The following is a 26,209-nucleotide window of genomic DNA, read 5'->3' as shown; positions in this document are numbered from 1 at the left end:
ATCTTACTACTACCTTACAGTGATGAACAAAAGTTACTTAACTTCTTTGAACCTTAGTTTCTCATTTATATTCAATAATTTGAAGACAATTAAATTAGATATTTCATTCAAGTGGATTTTGTAAAGATTTAGTGAGATGAGATGATGCCTGGCAGTTAATTTCTTTATCCTATAAAACATCAATGTTTTTACTAAATAGCATATACATGCTACAAAAAAAAGGTTAATTTCCTTCACCTCTGTTGTAAAGAAGGAAATAGGTATTCACACTTAACCAATTCACAAGGGAAACAGTTATTAATCATTTGGGGGAAATGTCTAAACTCCCAGCAATTAAATAAATTCAAAAAGCATTTAGATGTCATTTTTATTTTATTAAATTAGTACTAATTAAAGAATTTATTGCTGTTAGCATCACCAGTTGCTATAACTCATTGGGAAAATATGCAGCAAATTATGGTAATGTTCATACTTTTCCATCTAGGGATCTCATTTCTGAATGCTATCTTGAGAATATTCTGAAATGTGGGGGGAAACAAATTGATATTATAGTAATTATATTAATATTATGATCTTAATAAGCCTGGGAGTAACATACATTTTCATGGATTAAATTATGTTGAAATATTTTGCAACCACTAGGAGTAAAACCTTACATTATGGCACATTAAAAACATGCACTTATAAGAGTATGAGAAAAAGCATTTATAGAACTCTATGGTAATAAACCGATTATGCTAGGATATTATCATGTTTCTTTTTTCCCTTTTTCCTGTTTCTCTAAGTATTCTTTTTGGTGGCCCTTGTTGTTGTTGTTGTTTTTTTTTCTATTGTTGTAGTTATTATTGTTGTTGTTGCTGTCATCATTGTTGGATAGGACAGAAAGGGGGGGAGAGAAAGATAGACACCTGCAGATCTGCTTCACTGCTTGTGAAGCGACTCCCCTGCAGGTGGTGAGCCGGGGGTTTGAACTGGGATCCTTGTGCTGGTCCTTGCGCTTGGTACCACATGCGCTTAACCCGCTGCACTACCGCCCGACTCCCTGCTACCTGTAATTTTAAACTAGAGTGACCCTTATAAAAGAGGCTGTAGCAGGTAGAGCACTGAGTTTTCATGTATGAGGTCCTGACTTTAGCCCCAGCATCATATCCACTAGAATAATACTCTGGTTCTTTCTCCCACTAATAAATACATCTTTTTAAAATATTAAAATTAGAGTTTTCATTTGATGCAAGATAGATTTATTAAGTGTTCATTATGTATTTGGAGAATTTTCTTTGGCAACTTGGACTTTAAAAAATGTCAAATCTTTCCTCATAATGTACTTCAGGACAAAAACAAAAAACCAAGTGGGTATGCTTATTCAACTGTTTAGAGTAACTGCTGATACAGTTTGTAACCTAAGCATTTAAAGCCAGGCTGTCACTTTGATCCATGTTTAATATAGTGGTGTACTGTCTCATTAAAGACATCTGCTCTAGGACTCATTCCAAAATTAATGTACTGACTTGCTTGGGTCATTCTACTGAGGAAAATGTGATCTCTGTGCTATATTGACCAGAATATCAATATGAGGAAGACTTTGAATCAGGTATCTCAGAGCTATATCAAGAGGTAACTGAATTAAGCTCAAGTACATTAGTCAAGATCTTTTACCATGTATTATAGGATTGGTTTTACTTGGGAGAAAAATGGTTTGTTTCATGAAAGATGATGAATGACATAGTGGGGGTTGTATTGTTAATGGGAATCTGGGGAATGTTATGCATGTACAAACTATTGTATTTACTGTTGAATGTAAAACATTAATTCCCCAATAAAGAAATAAATTATATAAAAAAATGGTTTGTTTTTAGATCACTTCATTGGGGAAATGCTACTTTACAAGACAGTTGTTGTTACGGGTGTAGTTTCACATCTCCTCTTGATAAATGTCAGCACACCATACCCTTCACCACAGTACACTGGATCCCCACCCCTATTTAGTTGAAATGCACACTGAAATAGTTGTAGACTTATCTGTATTTGTAGGAAGTAATATGGATGCTTGTTTATACACTTTGTCCAGTTTCCTCAAATGCTACTATTCTATAGAACAATAGTAGAATAATAGAAACATGAACTAATGTGGTATAGTCTTCCCATCATTCTCAGATTTCCCCAATTCTACTGGTACAGTTAGTACTTAATTTTATTAGTAGGTCCTTGGAAACTAACAGAACAAAACTGGGTTAATGAAGAATTTTGTTTTATTCACACACTGTTGTTTGGTATACCTTTTGTTTCATCAATGTTACAGTGGAACAGAATTACTTGAGGGCCTGCTGTTTTCATTTCTTTCTTTTTTTTTATGTAAGAAAGGATAAATTAACAAAACCATAGGGTAGGAGGGGTACAACTCCACACAATTCCCATCACCCAATATCCATATCCGACCCCCTCCCCTGATAGCTTTCCCATTCTCTATCCCTGTGGGAGCATGGACCCAGGGTCATTGTGGGTTGCATAAGGTGGAAGGTCTGGCTTCTGTAATTGCTTCCCCGCTAAACATGGGCGTTGACTGGTCAGTCCATACTACCAGTCTGCCTCTCTCTTTCCCTAGGAGGGTGGGTCTCTGGGGAAGCAGAGCTCTAGGACATATTGGTGGGGTCTTCAGTCCAGAGAAGCCTGGCTGGCATCCTGATGGCATCTGGAACCTGGTGGCTGAAAAGAGAGTTAACATACAAAGCCAAACAAATTGTTGGACCTAAAGCTTGGAATAGTGGAGAGGAAGTGTTAGGGGGGTACTCACTGCAAACTCTAGTGTACTTCTGCTTTCAGGTATATATTTTGCAGTAGTTTACAGATACGTGTGAACATATGCTCTCTCTTACAGAAACTGGTATATATCTAGGTTTTGGGACTTTGTTAGGAAGTGAACCACCTGGGATGGAATTAGAGAATACTATGAAAGGAAAGGTCTCACCTGAGTAATGAAGCTGAAGGGTTGTCATTCCACACTTGAAGTCTTTGGACACAGTCTGAGGTGAAGCATGTTGAGGTGGCAATCATTGTGTTGATTAGGTTGTGATTGGCAGATGCAATATTATTTGATATGGATTGGGAGAGGCATACGGGAAAGTGGGCCCTATCCAAAGGTTCCAGGTCTGGGGGAAGTAGAGGCTCTATAGTGGAGATGTGAGGTTCCTGCTGTCTTAGAGTTCAAAAACACAATGTATAGTTAATGTTATCATCACATTAATTGGTAATTGGGTTAACTTTGAAAAGTCCTTTTGTTAGGTTTTGCTGTACAGTACCCAGTATCTTATATATAGCTGTGCTATTGGTTGCTTCTGATCTACTTGGTCTAGGCTTTTGAGAGAGTCCGCATATCAAATACATAGCCTGTATATTAAAAAGACTCAGTCTGTGTTTTAAAAACTTCAAGACATACAATTAATTTTCCCCCTCTCATATTAATTAATTAGTGATTTATATGACTAAATTTTATTAGGAGTGTACATAAACACCATTCCCACCACTGAAAGACTGTGACCCATCCCTCCCACCCACTCCCACCCCCCACTGGCCCAGGAAGCTGCATGTCTACCCCTCATCATGTTGGTATCTTCTAATTCTGCTTTTAAATACCCCTTCTGTTTCATTTGCTTTAAATCCCCCCTGCTTAACACTGCATTCTATTTACATAACCACTGTATTCTATTTACATAACCACTGCTGTCTATTTACATAAATCACTTTTACATTTACATAAAGCACCACCTTCCCTCCAGGGCATTGGTGGTTTAGTGGTAGAATTCTCACCTGCTCCACCCCCTCTCCTTGTCACACCCTGATCCTCTCCTTGTCACACCTTGATTTTCACCAGTCACTTTTCTCTCCACCCTCTCTGCGTCACATCCTGTTCACAACCTACTTGGGAAGTATATATAAAGAAAACATTGTTCGTTTTAGTTAGTTGTTAGTTTAGTCTAGCTTGGTATAGATTGCGCTGCGTCCTGCATGAATAAAGAGATACTGCATACAGCTCAACCATGAGTCCCTGGTCGTCTGTCTCCCGTCTGTGAAGCTCAGCCCGACATCATCACAGGGTTTTTACTTTGGTGCCCTACTTACAATTTGGTCAGGTCCTACTTGTAGTTTCCCTTTCAGATCTTCTTACTCAACTTCTGTTGATGAGTGGGGTCATCCCATACTCATCTTTATCTTTCTGACTTAGCTCACTTAACATAATTCCTTCTAGCTCTGTCCAAGATGGGTCAGAGAGGGTGGGATCATTGTTCTTGATAGCTGCATAGTATTCCATTGTGTATATATACACCACAGCTTTCTCAGCCACTCATCTGTTGTTGGGCACTTGGGTTGCTTCAAGGTTTTAGCTATTATGAATTGTGCTGCTATGAACATAGGAGTACACACCTCTTTTTGGTTGGGTGTTATGGAGTCCTTGGGGTATAAGGAGAGGAATTACTGAATCATATGGAACGGCCATGTCTAACCTTGTGAGAGTTTTCCAGACTGCTCTCCACAGAGGCTGGACCAATTTACAGTCCCACCAGCAATGCAAAAGGGTTCCTCTGTCCCTGCAGCTTCTCCAGCATTTGTTATTGGTGTCCTTTTTGATGTATGCCACTCTTACAGGAGTGAGGTGGTATCTTAGTGTTGTCTTAATTTGCATTTCTCTGACAATCAGTGATCTATAGCAGTTTTTCATATGTTTGTTAGCCTTTTGGATCTCCTCTGAGGTGAATGTTTTGTTCATATCCTCTGCTCATTTTTGGATGGGGTCATTTGCTTTTTTGGTGCTAAGTTTGCTGAGCTCTTTGTATGTTTTGGTGATTAGTTTCTTGTCTGATGTATGGCATGTGAAGATCTTCTCCAATTCTGTGAGGAGTCTCTTTGTTTAATAGTTTCTTTGGATGTGCAGAAGCTTTCCAATTTGATGTAGTCCCATTGGTTTGTTTCTACTTTAGTCTTCCTTGCAATTGGGTTTATTTCATCAAAGATGTCCTTGAGGTGTAGGTGGGAAAATGTTTTACCAGTGTTTCCCTCTAAGTATTGGATTGTTTCTGGTCTGACATCTAGGTCTTTGATCCATTTGGAGTTGATTTTTGTTTCTGGTGAGATAAAGTGGTTCAATTTCATTCTTCTGCATGTTACAACCCAGTTTTCCCAGCACCATTTATTGAATAGAGCCTCCTTCTTCCATTTAATGCTTTGGGCCCCCTTACCAAAGATTAGATGTCCATAGGTGTGGGGATTTATTTCTGGGCTTTCAATTCTGTTCCACTGGTCTGTGTGCCTATTTTAGTTCCAGTACCAGGCTGTTTTGAATATGATGGCTTTATAATATAGTTTAAGGTCTGGGAGTGTGATGCCTCCATTTCTGTTTCTTTTCCTCAAGATTGTTTTCGCAATTCTAGGTGTTTTCAGGTTCCAGACAAATGATTGTAGTGTTTGTTCTATTCTATTAAAGAAGCTTGGTGGAACTTTGATGGGTGTTGCATTAAATTTGTATATGGCTCTGGGGAGAATATTCATTTTGATGATATTTATTCTTCCAGTCTATGAGCATGGGATATCTTTCCATTTCTTGGTATCAGTTTCTATTTCCTTGAGTAGCAACTCATAGTTTTCAGTATACAAGTCTTTCACTTCTTTTTTTTTTTTTTTTTTTATTTATTCCCTTTTGTTGCCCTTGTTGTTTTATTGTTGTAGTTATTATTGTTGTCATTGTTGGATAGTCAGAGAGAAATGGAGAGAGGAGGGGAAGACAGAGAGGAGGAGAGAAAGACAGACACCTGCAGACTTGCTTCACCGCCTGTGAAGCGACTCCCCTGCAGGTGGGGAGCCGGGGTTCGAACCGGGATCCTTATGCAGGTCCTGGTGCTTTGCGCCACCTGCGCTTAACCCGCTGAGCTACAGCCCGACTCCCAAGTCTTTCACTTCTTTGGTCAACTTTATTCCTAGGTATTTGATTGATTTTGCTGAAACAGTAAATGGGAGTGATGTCTGGATGTCTTCTTCTTCAGATATAGTGTTTGCATAAAGAAATGCCACTGATTTTTGTACATTGATTTTGTAGCCTGATACCTTGCTATATTCCGTAGTAACTTCCAGTAGTTTTCTGCTGGATTCTTTAGGTTTTTCTATGTATACTATCATATCATCTGCAAATAGTGAGAGCTTGACTTCTTCCCTTCCAGTCTGTATTCCTCTGATTTCTTTCTCTTGCCTGATTTCCATGGCAAGAACTTCCAATACTATGTTGAAGAGTAATGGTGATAGTGGACATCCCTGTCTAGTCCCTGATCTGAGGGGAAATGCTTTCAGCTTCTGTCCATTGAGTATGATGTTGGCTGTAGGTTTGCTATATATGGATTCCACTATCTTGAGGAATTTCCCGTCTATTCCCATTTTTTGTAGAGTTTTGAGCATGAATGAGTGTTGGATTTTGTCAAATGCTTTCTCTGCATCTATTGAGATAATCATGTGGTTTTTGGCTTTGCTTTTATTGATGTGGTGAATGACACTGATAGACTTATGGATGTTGAACCAGCCTTGCATTCCTGGGATGAATCCCACTTGGTCGTGATGAACAACCTTTTTGATTTGCTGCTGTTGGCCAAGATGTTGTTTAATATTTTGGCATCTATGTTCATCAGAGATATTGGTCTATAGTTTTCCTTTTTTGTTGTGTCCCTATCAGCTTTTGGTATCAGGGTGATGTTGGCTTCATAGAAGGTGGAAGGGAGTATTCCTGTTTCTTCAATCTTATCGAGAAGCTTAAGAAGTATGGGTACTAACTGTTTCCTGAAAGTTTTGTAGAATTTGTTTGTGAAGCCATCTGGTCCAGGACTTTTGTTGTTGGGGAGATTCTTAATAATGGTTTCAACTTCTTTGTCTGTGATTGGTGCATTTAGGTTTTGTAGTTCTTCTTGGTTCAGTTTTGGAAGGGCATATGCTTCTAGGAATTGTTCCATTTCTTCCAGATTCTCTAGCTTGGTGGCATATAGTTCTTCATAGATATTTCGCATGATTCTCTGGATTTCTGTGGTGTCAGTTGTGATAGCTCCTCCATCGTTTACAATTCTATTAATTTGAGTCTTCTATCTTTTTTGTTTTGTGGGTCTGGCTAGGGGTTTGTCAATTTTGTTTAATCTTTCAAAGAACCAACATTTGGCTTCATTGATCTTTTGTATGGTTCTTTTATTTTCAATGTTGTTTACTTCTGCTCTAATTTTAGTGATTTCTGTCCTTCTGGTTGCTTTACGGTTCCTTTGTTTTTCTTCCTCTAAGTCCTTCAGGTGTGCAGTAAGGTCGTTCATTTGTGCTTTTTCTTGGTGTTTAATATGTTATTGTATGGCTATAAGTTTCCCTCTCAGTACTGCTTTCGCTGTGTCCCAGATATTTTGATAGGTTGTGTCTTCATTTTCATTTGTTTCCAGGAACATTTGAATTTCCTGCTTGAGTGACTCTGACCCAGTGGTTCTTAAGGAGCATGTTGTTTAGTTTCAAAATTCTGTGACTTTTAATAATTGTCTGTTTGTTGTTAAATGTTAGTTTTACTCCACTGTGGTCTGAGAAAATACTTGGGATGATTTCGATGCTCTTGAATTTATTGATGCTGTCTTTGTGGCCCAACATGTGGTCTATCCTTGCGTATGTGTTATGTGGATTTGAAAAGAAGGTGTATTCCAGTTTTTGGGGGTGAAGGACTCTGAAAATGTCCAAGAGGTCTAGTCTGTCAATCTCTTCATTCAATTCTCTTGTATCTTTGTTGATTCTCAGCTTTGTTGATCTGTCTTAGTGTGAGAGTGGGGTATTGAAGTCTCCCACTATTATTGTATTACTATTGATGTATTTTTGAAATTCTTTCAGTAAGTGCTTGACATATTTAGATGGTCCCTCACTGGGTGCATAGATGTTATTAATTGTTAAGTCTTCTTGGCTGATTGATCCTCTAATAATTATGTTTGAATGAAAGTCTAGCAGGATATATTATCCTTGTTTGAAACCCTTTTTCATTCAGGGCTCGAGCGATATCTTGCCATTCTCTTCTGGATTTTAGAGTTTGAGTGGAGAAGTCTGCAGATAATCTTATGGGTTTTCCCCTGTATGTGACTTTTTGTTTCTCTCTTGCAGCCTTTAGGATCCTCTTTTATCCTTACTCCTTCTCGTTGTGACTATGATGTGTCTCAGTGTCTTCAGGTCTGGGTTGATTCTGTTTGGAAATCTCTGGGCCTCTTGAATCTTGATGTCCTTTCTGTTATTCAGGTCTGGGAAGTTTTCTTCTATTATTTCCTCTAGAATGTTTCCTTCCCCTTCCTCTCTTTCTTCCTCTGGCAGGCCAATTATATGAATGTTACTTCTTTTGAGATCATCCCATATGTCTCTGTTGTTGTTTTCAGTGTCTCTCAATCTCTTTTTGTGCTCTTTCACCTCTTTCTTAGTTTTCTCTAACTCATCCTCTGTCTGACTAATTCTGTTTTCTGCTTCTGTTAGTCTACTTTCCCTTCCCTCAGCTTCTTTCTTCATTACAGCTATTTCAACTTTCAGTTCTCTAATTGCCTCAAGATAATCAGTATTTTCCTTGGGGGTCTCAACTGTTGTTTCCCTAACACTGCCATTCCTTTCCTCCAATGTTGTTTTCATTTCTGTGATTAATAAGTTTATTATTGCTTGCATACTTTGCTTATCTATGGTTACTTCTCACTGATTTGTAGTTTCTTCTGGGCTCTTGTCTTCATTCATTGGAATAGCAGTTTTATTTGTTTTTGATCTACCCATTTTTTTGATTTATGTGTTTCTTATTTTTATGTTCTGTTGTTCCTCAGTTGTTGTGTCTTGAGTACAAGCAACACTGTACTAAATACCTTTATGACAAATGCACTCACTAACCTCAGGAATACAATAGCAACTGAAGCAAGTATTGAAGCAGTTTAATAACTACCAGTTAGCCAAACAATGTCTCCAGTCTGTGAAAAAATAACAACCAAGTCCAAGTGAAGAAGAAAGAGAAAATAAAGAAGGGATAGCAAGAATAAACAGTTATGAAAATCTACTATCCACTGTATATTCTACGGGTAAGAAGAGGAGAAAGGGAAGTAGAGCAGAGATACACACATAGAAAGTCCACTCTGAGTCAGATTTCTTCTACAAAATAATTCACAAATTCAGACAGGCAAAGAAGATGGAAGGAAGAAGTATATGACAAGATAAAAAAAAAAGAGAAACAAGAGAGAGAAAAGATAAGAAAAAGAGCTGTAATTAAAGAGCAGTGAAAGGAAAGTTTTAAAAATTGATTACTTTATTTTTTATTTTATTTAATTTATTATTTTTTTAATTAGGTAGGAAGAGGAAGAAGGGGAGAGTCTGTAGAGGATGTAGGAGTAACGAGACAAGTTCCTCTCACAATAGATAAGATGCCCACTACCCTAGCAATGAAAGATAGCCTAAGAGTTAATTCTGATCAACCTAAAGGGGGGGGGGAGATATATACCTTTATATAATATTAATAATAAAATAAAGCATGGTAAAAAAAAAACCCTTTCCCAGATTGCCTCAAGCCTCCTGAGCAGAGGCAGCTGATTGGTAAGAAAGAAAAAAAAAAAAAAACCCTCAGGACTAGACAAGTATAGCAGGAATAGACAGTTATACAAATCTATTATCCACTGTATATTCTAGGTTGTAGCTAGAGGAGGAAGGGAAGTTGAGCAGAGAGAGTCCACTCTGAGTCAGATTTCTTCCCCAAAATAATTCCCAAACATGTATCAGTGAATTCAGAAAGCTGAAGGATTAAGGAAGGAAGGATGACAAGAATGAGAAAAAGAGAAAAAGAAAGAGAGAGAGAAAAAAGAAAAAGATAAGAAAAAGAACAGTAATAAAAGAGCAGTGAAAGGAAAGAGTTTTTTATTTATTTATTTTTTATTATTTAATTAGCTATGCGGGGGGGAGGGAGAGTTTTTTTTTATTTATTTTTTATTATTTAATTAGCTATGTGGGGGGGGAGGGAGGGAGGGGAGCTGCCTGAGCAGAGGCAGCTGGTTGGCTACTTAGAAAGAAAACTGCCAAAGGTTTCAGAAGGGAATAGACTTAGAATGAATGATACCCCCTGGTGGGACAGGAATCTTGGTAAAGAAAGAAGCTCAGCAGGGGAGCCTGCTAGGAGCTCGTCCCCAGGGACTGGTTATGGGGGGGGGGAGGGAGTGTGCTTTGGGAATAATAATTTAAAAAAAAATTTTTTTTCCCTTTTCTTTTTACTCTATTTTTTAACCCAAATTAAGTTATAGTCACCTCCTTGGTGTCACCGCTAGGACCCCTTATTGACTGGCCTGCTAAAGGCAGAAAATCCTACCGTTTCCAGTTGATGTGGTCAGAGCTCAAGCCACTAGCAGCTTCTCAGTCCGCCATCTTCCTGCTGTTTTCATTTCTATATGTGTGATCATCTTTCCCCTATCATTTATCCCCAAAGGGTATACGTATGGAAATTATTTCTGGGGTACAGAAGGTGGTAGTTATGACTTCTGTAATTGCTTCTTTGCTAAACATGGGTGTGTGCTGGTTGAACCATACCCCCAGCCTGTCAACTGTCATGTTTTTGTATCCACCACCATAATCAAAAAACACTGATCAGCTCCCATCACCCTAAGGATCTCTCCTGTTGTTTTTATTAACATACCATCTCTTCTCTCATCCCTGACTTTAGCAACTACTGCTGTTTTCCATTTGTAAAATTTTGTCATTTTGGAATTATGTAGTAATGCAGAATTTTAAGATTGACTTTTTTTTTTTTAATTGGGGGACTAATGGTTTACAGTAAATACAGTTGTTGATACTTATGTAAAATATCTGGGTTTTTTTTTTTTTTTTTTCAAACACTCTCACCCCCAGCCTAAGTTCTCCTCCACTATCATGTACCAGGACCTGAAAACCCTCTCCTAGAATCCTTTGCTTTGGTGTAATACACCAAACCCAGTCCAAGTTCTGCTTTGTGTTTCTCTTTTACGATTGGCTTTTTAATGTCAGCACAGTTCCCTGGAGATTCTCCTAAATCATTTTCTGTATTGGCAATTCAATGTTTGTTATTACTGAGTAGTATTCTATATTATAGGTATACCATCATTTGTTTAGCTATTCATCTGTATAAGGTTTCCTTTTTTTAAAATTATTTTTTATTATTTGGGAATTAATGTTTTACATTCAACAATAAGTACAATAGTTTGTACATGCATAACATTCCCCAGTTTCCCATATAACAATACAACCCCCACTAGGTCCTCTGAATCCTTCTTGGACCTGTATTTCTGCTGCCTTAAACATTAGTGAACAGTTTTATGTAAACATAAACATTTCTTGTGATAAATGCTGAAGACTTTAATTGCTGGTTTACGTAGTAACTGGATGTGTAGTTTTCAAAGAAACTGCCATACTTTTCTAGAAAAATCTATGCCATTTAATATTCTCTCAAGAAACAAATGGAAGTTTTTGCTTATTTGACAGCTTTTGATGTTTTCATTGAAGCCTTATTTTAAAATTAAATGTGTGATGGTTTCCTTTTTAAAATTTTATTAGTGATTTAATATTCATTTACAAATTACAAGATAATGGGTACAACTCTGTACCATTCCCACCACCACAGTTCTCTATACCCATTCCCTCCATTGTAAGCTACAGAAGTTCTCCTAAGGTTGCAGGTATGGGTTAAGTATTCTTTCTACAACTGTCTGTATATGTATAGATTTACCCATTTTTTCCATGATCCAATCCTCTCTTACTTTCCATGTCACACATCCAAATGTCCCTCCCTTTTCCCTCTTCTCTCCCTGGGTCCAGCATTGGATCGACCTTCTCGTGGTGCATCCCGTGAGTACCCATTCATTGGGGAAACTGACGATCCTTCCTAGCCGACTGAATCCACATGGATCCCAGTCACTTTCAAAGCCAGCAACAAGCAGCTCCTGACAGCTTTCAACCTGACCTGTTGACTGGCTACAGAAGAAGGGCAAACGCTAGAAGAAGAAGATAGAGTTGGAGTTCAAAGCCCTCTGGTCATCTTCCCCTATCACTTTCTCCCACTGGGAGTATGGGCCAAAATTGTTTTTGGGGTGCAGAAAGTGGGAGTTCTGGCTTCTGTAATTGCTTCTCCACTAGACTTGGGCATTGGCAGGTTGATCTATATCCCCAGCCTGTTTCTATCTTTCCCGAGCTGGGTGCGGCTCTGGAGAGGTGAGGTTTCAGGATACATTGGTGAGGTTGTCTGCCCAGAGAAGTTAAAATGGAATTATGATAGTATCTGCAACTTGATGGCTGAACCATAGTAAGATATAAAGCAGGACGATTAATGAGCAGTAACCAAAAAGTACGAATAGAGCAGATGAGAATATGGATCTTAGGGTGGAAAGAAGTATGGAAGTCTGTTTTAGGTATGTTCGTAGGAGCCTATGATTATTGTAGGTTTTGCTTGAGTTTGATAGCTAGCATGGAGGTAAACAAAAATATTGTCTCAGAAGATGGCATCAGTGTTGAGAAAAGGCTAGAAAGTTGGATGAGGGGAGAGAGTAGCTCCCAATCTCGAAGGAAATCTGTGAATAGTATTAACTGTTTACCCCATCCTCCTGACCCAGGGCCCATATATTTAGCACAGAAGCCTGTGTAACTTTCTTAATCCTATAGGTTTGAGGTCACAGTTTGTGGTCACAGCTGGAAATATTCCAGGCTGCACTCATTTTAGGACCAGTCTTCCTCAAGTGGTAGGGTAGGATGATCTCAGACTCCCTTTGTAGAGTAGGGCAGTCCCTACCACTGCTAATTTACCGTGAGGCCCACAAGAGGGCTTATGCTGATGGTCCTGATGGAAGTGACCAGTAAGGATCTATTAGAGGTCTAGCTCCGTGTGATGGTTTCATTTACCTGATTTATCCAAATAATTTTGTTAACATGACTATGTGGAAAAACTAAATTTAGAAAATAAAATTGCGGGGGCGTCGGGCGGTAGCTCAGTGGGTTAAGCCATGTGGTGCAAAGCTCAAGGACTGGAGTAAGGATCCCCATCTGAGCCCCCGGCTCTCCACCTGCAGGGGAGTCACTTCACAGGCGGTGCAGCAGGTCTGCAGGTGTCTTTCTCTCACCCTCTCTGTCTTCCCCTCCTCTCTCCATTTCTTTTTGTCCTATCCAACAACGAACATCAACAATAACAATATTTACAACAAGGGCAATAAAAGGGGAAAAAAATAGCCTCCAGGTGCAGTGGATTCATGGTGCAGGCACTGGGCCCCAGCAGTAACCCTGGAGGCAAAAAAGAAAAGAAAATTGCATGAGAGCATATAGAATCAAAGAAAAAAATTCACCTAATTTTTCATGGAGTAACTTTGCAGAGTTGATCAGTTTGAAATATTTGGCTCCTTTGCCTTTTAAGTAACCAAAATAGGAACTGAGCTCTCCTTTTGTAGATAATGGTCCTAGCAAATCACTTTTGTTAATATTGGGAAATGGGACTGGAAATAGTAGTGGTTGTTGTTGTTGTTTTTGTCTCTCAGCTAATTAGCCATGTCATTCTAAATATGTCATGTAGCATCTTTAAATTGACTCAGCTCAATCAAATGGTTTGTCTAGACCAGTGGTTCTTACACATATCAGAATTGCCTGGAAAACTCATTAAGATACCAATTATTAGACCTTACTTCTAAAGTTTTCCAATTAAGCAGATCTCAGTGAAGGATAAGACTGCCTTTGTAGCAAATTCAGAAGTGATGCCAGTGAGGGCAGTCCGGAAATAATACATGAGAACTACTGGTTGAGGTGATACTAAAAATGCCCTCTGCACTCAGCAGACAGTACCAACTTTCCTCTGATGCCCCACTGTCCAAAAAAAAAATTAAATAAAGAATACCGAGTGGTCTGAGTACTTGTGCAATGGTAGAGTAAGGCCATGCTGATGTAAAGATTGGAGTTTGAACCTCAGCACCACCTATGTCAAAGTGATGCTCTGGTGTTCTCTCTCTCTTAACTAAAAGAAAAGAATGTATCAGAACCTAGTAACTGTTGCATCTGTCCATGTTTCAGCCCCCCTCTAGAGATACCAAGATGTTATCTTGGGCAGGGGAGATTGCATAGTAGTTATGCAAACAGACTCTTATGCCTGAAACTCTGAGGTCCCAGGTTCAATCCCCTGCTCTACCATAAGCCAAAGCTGAGCAGTTCTGGGGGTGGGGGTGGGGGCGGGGGCGGGGGGGAGGTGTTATCATTATCTCTCTCTACCATATGTACATCTCTCTTCTGGATATTTCACATGCTTCTGGCTTTCTACCTTATGTCTACTAGAAAATTTACCTTGCTAATCTTGTCTTCCAAAGATATGAATATCACCAATATTCATATATGGATAAATGAAATACAAAGTAAAGATTCAAATTGATTTACAGATTCACATCTTCATTTTCCTCCCTACTTTCTGTAACCTATTATAGAATTTGTATCGACACCCTAGAGTTGGGAGACTTTAGTGATGTTTCTTTAATATTTCTGTTCATAGTTAAGGACATAAATGATTGTTATTTTAGAGATATATAGGAGCATCTTCCTCATTGTATTTTTCCTTAGGTCTCAGTCTTTTTGTCCATTTTTTCCCTGTTTGCCATTTTGTTATTCATTTAGCAGGAAAAAGTAGACACTACTTTGTGACATGTTGTTTTATTGCCTTTCGTTATCAGGTCAATATTTATTATTTCAGTAATAATTTCCTCTTTCCAGGTACTACTTCAGAAACTTCATTTTCTTTCTCCTGGGAGATATAAGGCTCCCACTTTGAACTTATTCCACTTTAATAGATTAATCTCATTACTTAAATGTTTCCCCGTGTTGCCTGCTAGTTCCATGAGGGGATGACTTCTTCTCAGTGTAGATTATGCCTGGGACAATGTACTTAGAAGTACTTAACAACTGATTGAATTGAATGAAAGAAGTCAAGTGCCAGCTTGAGAGAAGTATTTGTTATCCAACTCAAAAAATGTGAATCCAATGGCCTAGGAGGTCTCACAGTGGATAAAGAAAGCATTGTACTCTCAAGCACAAGATACCAGTTCTATTCTCTGGCATCATATATGTCAGAATTGTGTTCTTACTCTCTCTCTCTCTCCAAATAAATAAGTAAATAAATAAATTTTTTTTAAATGGTCGAGTCCAATTGTCATCAACATGTGCCTGACCCATGTTGAATTAGTGAATTAGTAAAAATTATGTAACCTGAATGTCAAACATATTTTGATAAATACTTGAAAATATTATCTCTTCTGTTATATTTATACTTAGTTGCATTTTTAAAAAATTTTATTTATTCCCTTTTGTTGCCCTTTTTTATTGTTATAGTTATTATTGTCTTTGTTGGATAGGACAGAAAGAAATGGAGAGAGGTGGGGAAGACAGAGAGGGGGTGAGAAAGATAGACACCTGCAGACCTCCTTTACCACTTGTGAAACCACTCCCCAGCAGGTGGGGAGCTGGAGGCTTGAACCAGGATTCTTATGCTGGTCCTTGTGCTTTGTGCCACCTGCACTTAACCCGCTGTGCTACTGCCTGACTCCCAGTTGTGTGTTTTAAACGTGAGCCATGCCAAGACAAAACACATATGCAAGGCCTCTGCTTAAATATTCAATATTTTTATCTTTATTTTTTTTCCTCCAGGGTTATTGCTGGGGCTAGGTACCTGCACCATGAATCCACTGCTCCTGGAGGCTATTTTTTCCCTTTCGTTGCCCTTGTTTTATCCTTGTTGTGGTTATTATCATTGTTGTTATTGATGTCATTGTTGTTGGATAGGACAGAGAGAAATGGAGAGAGGATGGGAAGACAGAGGGGGGAAAGAAAAATAGACACCTTCCGATGTGCTTCACCAGCTGTGAAGTGACCCCCCTGCAGGTAGAGAGCCGGGGATGCGAACCGGGATTCTTACACCGGTCCTTGCCTTTGTGCCACGTGAACTTAACCCGCACGCTACCGCCTGACCCCCAATTTTTTTATCTTTAAGTCCACAAAATCCCCTTGAGAAGAATGATTGTGTCCGGCTGCCTAGTTATTCTAAAGAATATTTTTTAGAGCGTATGATTTTTATTAAGTTTCTCATTTTCCAGTATCTTATGTTTTCATCTGTCTTGTTTAACATATCCCGAAGCACTTATGTAAGCTTTTAAAGAAAAAAAAATTTTTTTTGTGCAGTCCGCCTTGAGAGCATTCTCTCTATTGATTAAAATTCCCAATCTATATTGAAGAATAAAGTCTGCTAATATAAACCTGTTAACTAAGATAAAAGTGCATTAAAAAGTACTTAACATGTTATGCATGTAATTTAACAGTTACTGCATGTCCTGTCTTGTTAACTGCCCCTGCCTATGGTGATTTAAGAAGCTTGTTTTTAAATGATGACTCAAAACAGAAACATTATTTTTAGACATGCTGGCTGCTTCTTGTCCAACTCATATGTACAAACTCAGGTACACAGACCACAGTTACACTTTACTGTCATCACATCACTGTCATGTTCCTTGTTTTTAATAATTATTTTATCCTTTGTACTTTTATATCCCAGAAAACTAACAGTGGAAGCTGTGATTGTAGTTGTACTTGTATAATTGGAAAGGTCTTAAAGACTTATTTTTGGAGAGTGAAAGCAAAAAGATAAAGTGAGAAATGCAAAGTCCTCACAGTAATGGAGCAAAATAAAATTATTCTCTCTTAAAATAAATGGCAGTTATGGGAGACATTTTTTTTTGTCATGGATAAAAGCTAGAGGAACTCAAAATTGACATTTGAAATATGTTAACTTACTGTTTTTTAAATAAAAAGAAGCTAAAATGCACTGTACAGTACTGTTAGCCAGGATGACTACAGCTTCTTGTTATCAAGTCCTGCAAGACACATAATGCACTTGGCAGTCAAAATCATCCAAAGTAGAAATGTAAACAGAAAAGGGTGTGGGGAGACATAGGCCAAATCTTAAAGTTTTTAAATTTTTTGAAATTTAAAGTTGTTGGTAGTGGGGCAGGGCTCCATTTTGTGTCATTAATTTAATCCACTTGGACATTTATGTAATTGTTCTCCATCTTGAGTTCATACTCACTGTCATGGAAGGAAAAAAAAAAAAAAGCTTTGTGGCTTTATCTCATTTATCTGTGAAGTAATGGTGAGAAAAGCATGAACAAAGAATCAGAATGTCTTCCTAGATCCATCACTGCCACTTAATAGCTTTCTATCCTGAGAAGACCACTTGTTTTTTCTGGTTTTTGTTTCTTCCTTTATATAATACTTTTCAGATGCCTGCTTTATTTAAATCACAGGGCAGTGCTTGGGATGAGTGGACTCAAAATAGGCTACTTATCTTGTAAAATGTTTTTGTGAGTTCAGGTAGGTGCTGTTATAATTCCCATCTTGCAAACAAAGAAAGACTGAGAGGTTAACAAGCTGTTTAAGGCAACACAGCCAATCAGGGAGAAATCTAGTTCTAAATTCACACCTGTAATTTCATCATTTTTTAAAACATATGTTTATTTATTAACGAGAGGAAGAGAGAACCAGAGAAGTGCTCTGACATTTGATGTTGGGGTCAAATTCAGGGCCTCATGCACGCAAATTAGGTCCTCTATCCACTACACCACCTCCAGGTGATGGCTTACATGGACGATAGGAGAGTTCCTGCTTTGCCATGCACATGACCCAAGTTTAAGCCCCTTTTCTTCCTCTTCTCCACCACTCATACACCTCATGGGAGTACTACAACACTGGGAGAAGCTTTGGTACCGTGGGATTGCGTGCGCTCTCTTGCTCTTTCTCTCTCTCTGAAGAAAGTTGACCAACAACAGTGTAACTATGGAGATAACATAAAAAGGAAAGAAGAGTGAAATAAAGGAAATAAATCACATCCTTTTTCAACAGCCCTACTGACATTTAGAGGCTAAATTTTTCCTTATTGTAAACTGTGCTATACATTATAGGATATTTAGCAGCTGCCCTAGCTTCTACTCCCTAGATCAGTAGCATCTCCCAAGTTCTGACAAAAGTTCTGACAAAAGAATATCTCCAGACAGTGCTAGATAGCCTCTGGTAGGCAAAACTGTTCTGAGTTGAGAGTCTGTGATTTCAGAGCAAAAGTTCTTACCCACTTTTATGATGGCAGTGGATCAGGATTATTGTCATTCTTAATTATACCTCTTGAGAATACTTCATGACATAGCAATTTTCAGAATTAGAAGAGAGATACCTGGTTTTTATCTATTGGTTTCCTTTTTTTCTGAATTTTAGTGGTGGCATTGACTTCTTTGGAACATCCTTGTAACTATTCTTATAGAAGCAGAATACATCATCCAGAAATCAGTCTCAACCACCTCTAAACTCCTCCCTCTGTAATTCCATGATCATTCTGTAACGGGCCTACTGATCTCTCCAGAGAAGGTTAGACCTCTCCAATATGTCCAAAACAGTTCATCCCAAAACATGCCATTTGGTATCTGAATTGTTTCAAATGAAAGTCAACTGAAACCCTACAAGTCCAAAGAAAACTCCCTTAGTGGGCCCAAACAGTGGCACACCTGATTAAACACATGCATGGCAGTGTGCAAGGACCCAGGTTCAAGCCCCTGGTCCCCACCTGCAGGGGGAAAGCTTCACAAGTGGTGAAGCAGGGCTGCAGGTGTCTGTCTGTTCCTCTCCCTCTGTATCTCCCCCTCCCTTCTCAATTTCTCTTTGTCTCTATCCAATAATAAATAAATAAGTATATATATAAGTAAGTCAGCAGAATGGAAATTGGGGTTTTATCCATAATTAATATTTGTTTTTATTCAGAAATAACCTTTCTACTAGAGAAATCTATATCAGAGGGCACAAACCTCATTATTGAATATTTTGTCTTTGTCATATGACTCACCCTATCATTTGAGTCCTCCACTTTCCTTGAAGGTCCTGACTCCTATACCATTTCTTAGCTAAAGATAATCCATCCCTATTTTGCCACACTGACTATGGAATTCCTCCATCCATGTAGTTTGTCCGTATATAATTAAATTTGTTCTTTCTCCTATTAATCTGATGTTAATTTGATAGCTATACCATCCCTGAAAATCCAGAGGCTATGGGGAAATTTCTTCTCCACTTTCTCATCTGAGAATATTATGGGCTCCTTTCTATCTATTTTCTGAGAGGCAAGGGGGAAAAAAAAGCAGTTGTATTTGCATAACCATTATTTCACTTAATCTTTACACTAAAACCTTGAGTTTGTATCAATTATCCATGTATGTGCTTTGTTTAGTAATCTTAACCTTTCTTCTTTGCCTCCTCCTTCAGCTTTGGTGTTCTCATTGCAGAACTTGATATAGAAACTCAGCAGGAAGTTGATATGGAAACTCAGCAGGTGCCTTTCTTACCAGCACTATATGAAGAGTAACAACCTCCTGTGTTACTCAACATAAAGCAGATGCTTTCTGCCCTGCATGACTCTTCGTTTTGCCTTTCCCCTTAACAAGGATCTTTAAATATTCAATACATACTGCTTTGACTACATAGGGGACTTTCAAACCAACTGTCCAAGAGAAAGATGTTTTCATTTCTGTTATTCACTCTAGCCTTATTCTCCCAACTCCAAAAGGTCTAGGGTGAGCTTTCCACCCTCCCCCACAACTTCCCCATCTTCATCTCTAATCTGCATTCCATTCTCTTTATGGTATTAGCAGAGTTCCAAATTTATTATCACCTCTGAAATAAGACCTTCTGAACATTTACAATTATAATTTTTGTTTGTTTCTTCAGCATTTAAAACTCTTGTGTGTACATTGGTACACACATTGTGTTCAAGGGCCTGAGTTCAAGCCTGTGGTCCCCACCAACAGGGAAGAAAGTTCTTTCTCTTTCTCTTTTCTGTTTTAGTCAGGAAAAATAAAGGAATGACCACTGGAGGCACTGGAGTTATCATGTAGGCACTAATAAGATTCAGTGGCAAAGAAATTCATTTTAAAAATTGTGAAATTAGATGCATTTGATATGAGCCTTACCAAGTAGTCTGAAAAATGTGTTCTATATAGACCTATATGAATTAAATTTTTTCAAGCATTGTCTCATGATGAATTGCTATTGGCAAGCACAATACAGATAATTGAATATAATTAAAAAGCAATGTTGGGAGTCGGGCAGTAATGCAGTGGGTTAAGCGTACATGGCACAAAGTGCAAGGACCGGTGTAAGGATCCTGGTTCAAGCCTCCGGTTCCTGCAGGGGAGTCACTTCAGCAGGTCTGCAGGTGTCTGTCTTTCTCTCCCCCTCTCTGTCTTCCCCTCCTCTCTCCATTGCTCTCTATCCTATCCAACAACAACGACATCAATAACAACAATAATAACTATAACAACAAGAAAAAACAAGGGCAATAAAAAGGAAAATAAATAAAGAAAGAAAGAATATTTAAAAATATTTTTTTAAAAAAAGCAATGTCGGGAGTCGGGCTGTAGCGCAGCGGGTTAAGCGCAGGTGGCGCAAAGCACAAGGACCGGCATAAGGATCGCGGTTCGAACCGGCTCCCCACCTGCAGGGGAGTCGCTTCACAGGCGGTGAAGCAGGTCTGCAGGTGTCTATCTTTCTCTCCTCCTCTCTGTCTTCCCCTCCTCTCTCCATTTCTCTCTGTCCTATCCAACAACGACAACAACAACAATAATAACTACAACAATAAAACAACAAGGGCAACAAAAGAGAATAAATAAAATAAATATTTAAAAAAAAAAAAAAAAAAAGCAATGTCATTATCTGAGGAAGAGATTGGTGCAGTTACTATGATGAGGAACTGAGATTAGGGGATCTCCAGGACTCAAAAGTTTGCTCATACAAGTTCCAAATATATGTTTGGGTTAACAGAAAGGAGAATTACTTCATGGTGATGCAAAACTTTTACAGTGTCAAAACTTTTTTTAACACAATACAATTAAAACTTTAAGTGTATATAAATCATTTTAATTCCTATATGATTAAAAAAATAACTTCTGTTCTACAATAATAATGCATATCCCAATGAAGAGTTTGCTTTAAGTGCTTAACTGTAGTTTAGGAAATTCCAGGCATTGAACCTGGGACCTAAGAGCCCCAGGCATAAATGTCTTATGTATAACCATTATACTATCTCCTTGGCCCAAGGACATTTTTGTTTTTAGGTCACTGTAAGTCCTTATTGACTAGATTTACCAGGTTCTGGTTTACTGTGCGTTCAGTCATTTTACCATGTTATATAAGTGATTTTTTTTTTTTGTTCCTCTTCCATTTCCAGGTGGCCTTTTTGAAGATGTAACTGTTGGATCCAGGTGTTGCACTTCCTGGCAGGCAGCTCTCCACAGCATGAAGCACATCAGAGGCCAGCAGTCAGCTTACCGGTGGTGATTATAGAGACAAGAACCACAACTAAAGAACAAGAGCTCTGCAGTGAAGATTTAAGTTTACTTGTTTGCACAGTCTCCAGGAGAAGAGTTAACTTTAGATTTGTGAAAAACCAAGGCTGTGGAGAAATTCACTGTAGCAGGTTGTGGGCCAGTTGAGATAAGTATAGACATTACCTCTCTAATTCCCACAGAGAGGAATTGTCAAATATACACTGTTGCCAGAACCACCTGAAAGGCCCTCAGGTAGTGGAGACCCATCTGTTCTGTGTGAAATGCAGTGAGCGCCAGTGTTTGTGGAACTGAGTGTTAACTGCTATAAATCCTAGTATAAGAAGTAAATGTCGTTTCATTTTCAAGGCTCAGAAAAGAGTACGGGTTATCTTAACGTTTTACACTCCCTCTCCAGGGACCTAAGCCAGGGATTGAGTTCACCAAACATACAAAAAGAGTTTATTTTACAAATAAAATATAAAATGTATTGCACCAAAGTAAAAGACTCTAGAGTGGGTGGGTGGGGGGGAGAATACTTGTCTTTCAGAGGACCTAGTGGGGGTTGTATTGTTATATGGAAAACTGAGAAATGTTATGCATGTACAAACTATTGTATTTACTGTCAAATGTAAAACTGATTCCCCAATAAAGAAATAATAAAATAAAAAAAAAGAAAGAAAGAAACAGTAGGTTCAAAGCTGAGGTCTGAGCCAGGCAGGTCATATTTCTATCTCACATTTGAGAAGACAGCTCTGGGTTTGTGACTGCTACCCAGCCCAGTCTTCAAACCACTTAATATTTCTTTCCTCAAAAAAAAGGGAGTGGGGGAGAAAAAGAAAAAAAACATCCCCACCTACAGAGAGGTCACTTCACAAATGGTGAAGCAGGTCTGCGGCTATCTATCTTTCTCTCTCCGCCTCTCTTACTTCCCCTCCTCTCTCGATTTCTCTCTGTCCTGACAAAAAAAAAAACAAACCTGATTTTTCTGTTCTCTGATTTTCTAACATTCATATCACAGGAATCTCTTGGCATTGTGATTTGATAGCTCTCTCTTCCTGTTAGTTTAGTTTAACCAAAATGTTTGTTCAACCACAGAGCAGTGGTGTTTAACTCCTAATTCAGAAAGTGGTTGACTCACATAGGAGTGAAACCCATCTGTGTAATGCAGTGGAGTCATTTTATTAAGCACAGTTAAGTTTTAAATATTAAAGGTCTTAGTATTATGCCCAAGACACAACTCTAAGAGGCTTTGCCTTCATTTCAGTGACTAAGCTTCCAGACAGCATGATAATGTTTCATGCTGTTGGAACTCTTTGCAACTTTGCACCTCTTCTTTCCTTGAATACAGCTGAGATTGGCTGTCTCGGATAGAAAAGGCAAAATCAAACTGACCAGAGGCTTGTGGTTTAGAGGGTGTTGTGACAACCCCTTCCTGGGAGCAGCCAGACTGACTCTCTTTCCACTTTAGTTGAACCAAGACAGAACCTTGCTGCTAAGGACACCTGGTCCTAAGCTCAGTTGGACTGATCAGTGCAAGCTGTACAATGGAATCTTCCTAGACCTACGGTGAACAAATCTGAGACTATTTTTCCACTACTTTCCATACATACATCCTACCATCATTGTCTGATCCTCTAATGAGTGTGTCCATTCCTCCCCTTCACAATATGAATGGCTTTTCCTAGAAAAATACCTAGATAATCATATGCTATCACATCACCCTAATTACTGTATAAAACCAGAACACTACTTCCTCTGTATGGAAGCCTGCCTCCGATGACTTAATATTTCTTTCCAAACAAACAAAAACAAAAACCACCCTGCATTTTCAAGCCAATAAACTCCTTTTTTGGTGAGCTTCTTCATCCAGAATAGTCCATTTTAAGCACAGTTGTTTCATTCAACCTGTACAATCTCTCCAAAATTTTTCTCCTAGCTTCTGATAGCTGAAATGGAATCTGCCTTGTGGTTATTCAGCATGTGAATTCTTTAAAGATTTCTTTTAATGCAACTTTGGATTTATTTATTTATTTATTTTTTACCAGAACATAAGCTCTGGTTTATGGCGGTGCTGGGGATTGAACCTGATACCTTTGGTGCCCCAGGGAAGAAAGACCTTTTGCATAACCATTATGCTGTTTCCCCAGCTTTATGTAACCATGGGAAATGAACCCATGGCTTTGCACCTTAAGCAGCTTCCCCAGCCCAATTAATTTTTTTTTTAATTTCTTTGAGAGAGTGGATGCTGCATGTGATACTCTCAGGATTCCAGGCATCAGACTCATTGAAGGCATGTGTCCTGCTAGCTGAGCTGTCTCCCATTCATGCTTTTCATTCATGCTTTTCCCCATACTGTCCTAGGTTCTGTGACTGGACCTATCAATTCATTCTGCTAAAAGATAGCCTAATAACCAGTGGAAACAGCTTAATTACTTACATTGGCATGTGTTTTACACACACACACACACACACATACACACACACACTGGATCTCTTAAAAAATGGCCAAGTGATTGAGGTTTATTTACCTCCTTAGACTAAAAAAAAGTAAAGGGGATTGCAGCCTCTAGGAGGGAAGGTAGGGAGTAGGGAAGAAATGTATGGTACTCAATGGTTGTCTTGCTATGGAGATAAATGCTTGCTATAGGAACAGTTGTTTCCTGGAGTAGCTTTCCTAGGACAGAAACATCCTTACATATGTAGCTTTCCCTTACAAAAAGGAAATCCATACTTTATTTTTAGGCAGTTGATGGGAAGTAAGCTACCAGCCTCTGCTGGTTCTCAATGGTCTCTAGCTGTAATACTTAGGTGAATGTTGCCTTTTTAGGGGATGACATTCTGGTCCCTTTCAGCACACTGAAGGATGTTTAGCAGGACCCCTGGCCTCTATTCCCCAGATGCCAGTTGGATCCTCATTGTGTTGTAATAAATATCTGCAGACAGTGCCCTGGTATGTAAATTCAATCCCTGTTGAGACCCACTGTTGCAAATGATGTGATCTAAGAATTGAAATCCAGTGATTGCCTATAGTTAGATATTGCCACATACACAGCTTTTTACAAATTTTGAGCCCTTTACTGGCATTGTAACTTGGCCTTAGTATGCTATTGTTTTCACAAATGAATTCATTCCTGATCAATACATTTGTGTGTGAATATTTCTCAAGGGTTCAGTTTGTATTGATCTAACGGAGACTAGAATAAATTTTATGAAGCAGAGTTCAACCTGCTTCATAAAATTCTATAAAATAGAATTTTCTTCTGAGAAACTTTTTTCTCCCTCTAGAAAAGGAAGTTGTTACCTTATTAATGGTTTGATGGTGCAGGTACTTATGATTCAGAATGTTAGAGGGTAGTTTAGAGAAAGCAGCATCCCTCTCCCAGGATTCTCCCTACAAGAAGCCAGAAGGGACTAGAGGCTGGGGTCAGAAGCATATCAGGCCCTATATACTTCCTCTGAATGGACTATAAAGCTTGGGAAACCATCATCGCTCTCTTTCTGGGGCGTGTGGGGGGTGGGGGAGTCTACATGCCTGCATGACTTGTACTTTCTTCTTTTCTGTCCTTAGTTTCCTCTAATAAATGCTCATCTCCCTGAAGCATAACTGGTTCTCTTGTGATTCCCCACAGGAGGGAACTGGGAAATGGCCCCACTTAGTTGTATCCTCTTCCCCTACAAGAAGATAATTGAATAACTACCACTCAACAAAAGCCAGCAGAAAACTAGTCAACTTTACTAACCTTGACTCCCTGAGTAAAATCAAATTGAGTCAAATGTAGTAAGACACCTTCATCTCTAATTTGGGACTTAGATGGAACCAAGCCAATGATTGATTTGCCCGTGTCCTTTCTGGGGAGTGGAGGCTGGGTGGATAGAGATGTGGATTTGTTGTGCATCAAGTAGCAATGAAAAGCAATGCTATTTATAAGGGGGAGAGAAAGAGAATCAGAACATCACACTGAAACATGTGATGCCAAGGATCAAACTCAGAACAATATGCTTGATAGTCCAAATCTTTTTTTAAAGCATTTATTTTTATTTTTTTAATTTAATTTTATTTTGATAGAACAGAGAGAGATTGAGATGGGGTGGGGAATAGAAAGGAAAAGAGACAGAGAGACACTTGTAGCACTTTCTTTAACCCCTCGTGAAGCTTTTCCCCTATAGGTGGGAACAAGGAGCTTGAACCCAGGTCATTGTATATGGTAATACATGCACTTAACCAGGTATGTCACCACCTGGCCTCAATAGCCCAAATCTTTATTCGCTGTGCCACCTCCCATGAAGCAGAATGCTCACTGGACGTGTTACCTCACGGTTTACTAAGATTTCTGAAGAGGATCTGCTCCGTGAAGAGGATGGAGCACTATCGCCCTTCAGTACTGCCTGATAGTTTTCTCAAGACACCTGGCAGTAGGACAATGACAAGGTGCTGCCTTGTGTTAACATCTCCTTCCGCCCCTAAATCCTCCATACTTGAGGGCTTTTTCTGTCAGTGCCTAAGACCATAAGCATGAGCTCTCTCAATTAATTCCTGGGCTTTTTCTCTATGCAGCTAGTAAATTTCTCCTCACTTTTTCTCATATTAATTCACTTCATGCTTATATGGTTATTTGCCTCTTCATGAGTAAGCTATTTATGGAACTATTTATTTTCCCCAAGCAAGGATACACTGATATAGCTAAAAACTTTTTAAACCTTACTCATTGCAGAAAGTCCATCTAGGGCCAGGCAATCAGATATTAATTGGCTTTGTACTTAACCGCTTAGGTAGTTTAATGGTAATTAAGCCCAATCAGTAGTCCCTGTGGTAAAAAAAA

The 26,209-nt window shown here is 38.8% G+C and overlaps 1 protein-coding gene across 3 annotated transcripts in view; it reads left to right on the top strand.

The window, feature by feature from the left end:
• UBE3D (ubiquitin protein ligase E3D) overlaps positions 1-24,987 on the top strand; it is a 227,020-nt gene extending 202,033 nt beyond the window's left edge. For 2 of the 3 annotated variants that reach the window (XR_009553670.1, XM_060205444.1), the window contains one exon: positions 21,290-24,987. Coding sequence is in view for 2 of the 3 variants with exons in the window: in XM_060205444.1 (XP_060061427.1) it covers positions 21,290-21,310 (21 nt within the window). In the remaining variant the exon portion in view is untranslated. Of the gene's footprint in view, positions 1-19,329; positions 19,398-21,289 lie in introns of those variants that run through there. The other variant, XM_060205443.1, reaches the window with a different exon arrangement.
• Positions 24,988-26,209: the final 1,222 nt, after the last annotated feature.

Source organism: Erinaceus europaeus, chromosome 13, assembly GCF_950295315.1.
Source record: "Erinaceus europaeus chromosome 13, mEriEur2.1, whole genome shotgun sequence".
Classification (NCBI taxonomy): Eukaryota; Metazoa; Chordata; class Mammalia; order Eulipotyphla; family Erinaceidae; genus Erinaceus; species Erinaceus europaeus.
This window is presented reverse-complemented; position numbering and strand designations above follow the sequence as displayed.